General features: G+C 38.1%; 1 protein-coding gene across 1 annotated transcript in view; it reads right to left on the bottom strand.

Annotated features, from left to right (window-relative positions):
* The window catches only part of ofcc1 (orofacial cleft 1 candidate 1), a 106,293-nt gene that overhangs the window by 74,574 nt on the left and 26,596 nt on the right, over positions 1-5,123 (bottom strand). Inside the window, 1 exon segment of the mRNA XM_035656580.1 lies at positions 1,004-1,134. Coding sequence (XP_035512473.1) covers positions 1,004-1,134 — 131 coding nt within the window.

Here is a 5,123-nt window from a genome sequence, read left to right on the forward strand (position 1 = left end):
GTGTGTGTGTGTGTGAATATATGTCATAATGGGTTGTAACAAAATTATAAAAGATATAGTAAAGATAGACTGAAAGCCTTGCTAAAGTTTATTTTGTTTTCATGTTTATAAAGTCTCTTTTTATCTATCCACATAATACAAATGGCCATATCAATAAAATGTCATAAGTATAATGAAAACATCTACAAAGCATTTTTATTTAAATCACTAAAGATAAGGTTAGCATTTTGTTTCAAAGGCACACAAAGCCAATTCTACCCTTAAAATGTGAAACCATCTTAATTTATAGAGCAGCCTTATATGTGCACGGTAATTGTGACCCACCAAACAGTTTCTTATTAAACAACAACCGCGTCAGTTGGTGTAGACAGAAAACATAATTAGTATTCAAGCTTAATTAATCTACGCTGGCCCCCTTTAAGTGAATTAGTCAATTATTTATGCATGTGTGCTCCTTTGATGCTAACAGATTATGTATGTTACTGGAAAAAACCTTGAAAAATGACTTTGAAAACTTTCCACCATAAAATGTCACTACAAGCTTTTGCACTGGCTTAGAAATGTCAGTGAAGACCATGAATAGTGAATTAATATTTTTTTTTTTAAATCTTCCCAGACTAAACTGCCAAACTTCTTCATATTCTGATTATTGCCAAATCACCATGCCAGATATTTCAGTGCCAGTCTGGGAAACATTGTCATTCATTGTCCGAAATCCAGAGCAAAAGACAAAATATATGAGCCAAATATGTACGTCTTGTGTGCCCTAATCCGTGGAATGGAAATCTAACACAGGTCGGATCAAGGTCTTTCCTAGGATCATGGGAACTCCTTGGGATTTTCAAGAGCCTTTTTGTTTTTACCCTTGAGAACCAGGCACTGGCCTCTGGACCCCTCAATCCCCTATTGAGAACCCAGAGGCAGCGCAGAGGAATGCTAAATGTCAATGGTCAGACTGCACCAGCACCTTCAGAGCGAGAGAGATGGAGGTACAAGGCCTGACCTCCTTGTGTTCAGCTATGCTGCTATGAGGGGCCAGAAGTGAAACTGTACTCACGCTGCTAAAGGTGTCCATCTCCACAAACCGCAAAAGATCATCACTGGCTGACCCTGATCTCTGCACAATGGCGAAGCCTGTAAAAAATATGATGAGAAATGTGTCAAGACTAATAAGATGAATCTAAAGTTGTACAGCTCCTATCTGAGCTAAAAGTGAGGGGAACCTGTTATTGACTTAAAATTAAAACTATTTACCTTATAATTCAAAGTTTGCTGTTGCTATTAGAGCTCTTTTAATGACTTACTGTGTAGCACAAAATCCTCCACTCCATACAGGGGTTACACTATCTCCTGCTTGTGTGTTTAAAACACTGTTTATCCCTGCAATGCATCTCAGAGAATAAAGGACAATAACCACCATTTATTATTACAGATAACAAATTATTTGCCCTGATTATTCAAATAGTTTATTCATTTACATCGGATACAATATCATTTGGTATTTTTATCGTCTTTTCCTATGGTAATTCACATGGCTTGCACAAGTTTCTGCTGAAATAGCAAAACAAACCCCAGGCAAAATGTGAAAGATTATCCCATACCATGCGAGCTAGGATGAAATGCTATACTTTTTCACACTGAACACTGCTCCACTGGGTGTGATTGAAAAACATGTAAAGCTATTGAATCTGTGGTTTGTATATGTGAGGGAAAATGAGTGTTGTAACAAGTGGGCCAGTGTTTTTGTAATTGTTTCAAATTACACTCTGCGTAATAACTCAGTGAAAGCAGAGCCAGTGTGCGGTCCGTACACATTAACTAGGCAAAGACCACAGGATATCCATGCACCTTATCACGGCCCACAAAAAAACTTGATTGTGTAAACAACTGTGGAGACTAAAACTCTTTAGCTGTATTTCCAGCTGTGTCTATTTGTGTCGAATGGCGCTTATCACCAGCTACACAAAAGAAGGATAATACTTTTAGATAAAGAGGTGCTTTGCAGCATTTCCTTTACATGTGTATTTTATTGAATTAAAGACACCCTAACATTCCTGTTTTTAATTTGCCTAACTGTCTCTATGTGTTACTAATAGAGCTGTGTGTGTGAATGTTTTATACAGGCTGTAAAACTGTGATGCTGTGAGAAAAATAAGTACATTAGTTGCTAAAACTGCACGCCTCCTGCCAAAACAGGCTTCTTAACCAATGACATCGCCAACACTATTGTTAACCACGTAAATGACTGACTCGCTTTTCTGCTTGAGGTTCAGGCTTTCTGTCAAAGGTCGTATGAATATATTGCAGTACGAGCAACAAAGCCCTAAAATTGATCACAGCAACATGGCAGAACGACAAAACTGCTGCCAACTGATGTATCTCAACTTTTAAAGATACCTCTCCATGACTTTGTTTAGACTTTGTTTCTGCACAAACTAGTGTTTTATGGCTTTCAAAATTATGCAGAAATAAATCGCACAATAGTCACACAAAAACCAAGTAGGCTCATTGTTCCTCTTGAATGACATAATGCTATATTTGACCTGCAATCCTTTTTTCCATATCCCTCTCCTGCCCTGAGAATGACCATCTCCTCTGTCATCTAGTCAGCTAAGCTCAATCAACCCTTAATCCAGAATGACAGTGGGGTCTGTGTTGCACAAGACAAGGCACTTCCCCTTTTCTATGGCATAGTGCAACCTGAAATCTTCGCTTGACATTCTTTTTCCTTACCGCAAACATGGATAAGGGATGTAATCCAATAGCCACAGAGGGACAGGGCACCACGCACCAAAGAAAATTTTATTTGCTTGAGGACAGAGGCCTTTTCTTAGTGTCTGACAAGAGCCAGTCTCCCTAAAGACATAGCGTCGACACAGCTGACAATAAGGGTAAAAAAAGGGCAAGCTCGTTCTTCTTCGCTTGGCAATACAGACTTTTTGCATGCATATTTACTTCAAATGCACTCTTTGCACTTTAAAGAGCACTTACAAAGGCATACATCAGCAGTGAAGTGCACAACAGGGGAGTATATTTGAGTGAATTCATGCAAGTCTATTGCATTTTAAGTCTGGGAATTGTCAAAGTGCTATTCCTCAGTAAAGTTTCAATCAGGTATTGGCTTTCTAAGTACACGTTTCACCAAAGTATGTCATTTGATCTTACTGGATTATAAACAAAGTCTATTGCAAATAACTAGCACATTATATTAGTAACTATATTCTTTAGGATTAAGAGATATGTTACCTTGCAAGGCCCGAATTCTGCCTCTTCATGCCCAGCTGCACCTCAGTTGTCAAGGTGATGATTACGTGGTCCCCAACAACACAAGCATGTAGACATAGTCTCAGGTAACCTCCTCATGTTCACTTTCACTCACTGAGAGAAAAAGTACAGGAGAAAGTGAATTGAATCATACACCTCCCAAATGTATAAAATAAATTTGATCTCAGGTTTCTACTTGACTGTCTGTTAGATATACTGTATAAATGGAGTGAAGCAAAATGAAAAATAGTGCTTGTATAATAAAAGTAGGAACTGTGTGTTATTTAAATTCTGGGAAGGAGAGATATATGACTAAGTTTAATGCATGCCATTACCAAAACTGTAACCATTGAGTTGTGCCAAGATAAAGTTTCATCTGTGTAACAGCCTCATCTACCAGATGGCACCACTGTTTGTGTTTTAAACTATGTTTCATTATTAATGGGGAGTGTGGCATGGCGCTCCTTCAAAGAGATGTTCACTTATTGTTTCAACAGAACCAGAGATATCGCAGGCTGCTTTATCACCTTTTAGTGCCGGTTACAATGAACTCCCCCAAACTGAAGGTAAAGTACTCACAGTGCTTTGTAAACATCCATTATGTATTTGACAATTCACACAAAAGTTCCCCCATGCATTATTTAGAGGGGACTGCTGCAGACAAACGTATTTCTCAGCCAAAGACAACCCAGCAAGCTTTACAGCTGCTGTGAAGAATAGGTACAAAACGCCCGGCGGATTGGCCCGTTCACGTTTGGCATAAGGCATATTAACACTAATGTCCCCCTTAGAATAGATCATGAACTCCTAATGCTTCCCTTAGAACAAACAGTCAGACTGTGCTGTATTTATGACTGCAAAGCCATCAGGCCATTGGTGGCCTTTTCAACTGAGGATGAGATATTGCTCATATGTGATAGCAATGAATAGTCTTTAATTTATTTTGTAAATATGGAGTCAGGGTTTTGTTTTATATAAAGTTTATGATTGGTGCTGTGAACACTCGTTCAAGTGACCCATATTACAACCCCGCCTTGCTCTCTTCCTCCTTATCCCATAATGATGAAAACAATCAGAAGTTAACAAGGCACAATAATACGTCATTAATGCACATTTTAATCAATAAGGTGCATGCATAGGGGATCTTCACAGCAACCATATTACAAACCACTGGGATCTTTTTTGCTCATTAAGCTGGTTAAATGTGATCTAAATAAGATGCCCACCGATTTGGACCTCCCATTACCTGGATAAGCTGTCGTTGATCGTTTTTGCGATTAAATATAGACCTAAATCTCCATCTTATCCAATTAATTCTCTGTGCAGGCATGAGAGTGGCTAATGATGTTATCTTTCCTAATTAACCTGTATAGGGATTCAACTCCAGGACAGGGGATTGTTCATCCTTCATCCAAGTGTTCATTATTATCATTACAATCATTATCATAAAGGGGCTAACTTATGATGTTGGCCATTCCATCACCATTAATCTAGATTGAGTCCTTTTTTTTTTTTTCGGGGGGGGGGGTAATCTTTTGCAACATAATTTAAAACCTGTTAAAAATATTATTATTTATGGTCTGCATTTCACAGCAATAGCGATTCAGTGCATTTACATTCTGCAATTACTTCTCTTTATAGAAGTTTTCATTGTTGGTGGTGGGGTACACAATTTTCACACTGGATTCAAATTGCCTTGACATTCACATGAAACAAGTTATGCCAATATTTTCCCTTTTTGGAAAATTACTTGTGCAGTGTGTAGCAAATCAGATTCTGTTTGCAATTGTTATTAACTGACTTTTCATTCATACAGGCTGCACTGTAAACAAAGATATTACATCTTCTGTAGTATTTCT

This window comes from Morone saxatilis, unplaced genomic scaffold, assembly GCF_004916995.1.
Source record: "Morone saxatilis isolate NCDOM2014 unplaced genomic scaffold, NCSU_SB_2.0 Contig0, whole genome shotgun sequence".
NCBI classification, from domain to species: Eukaryota; Metazoa; Chordata; class Actinopteri; family Moronidae; genus Morone; species Morone saxatilis.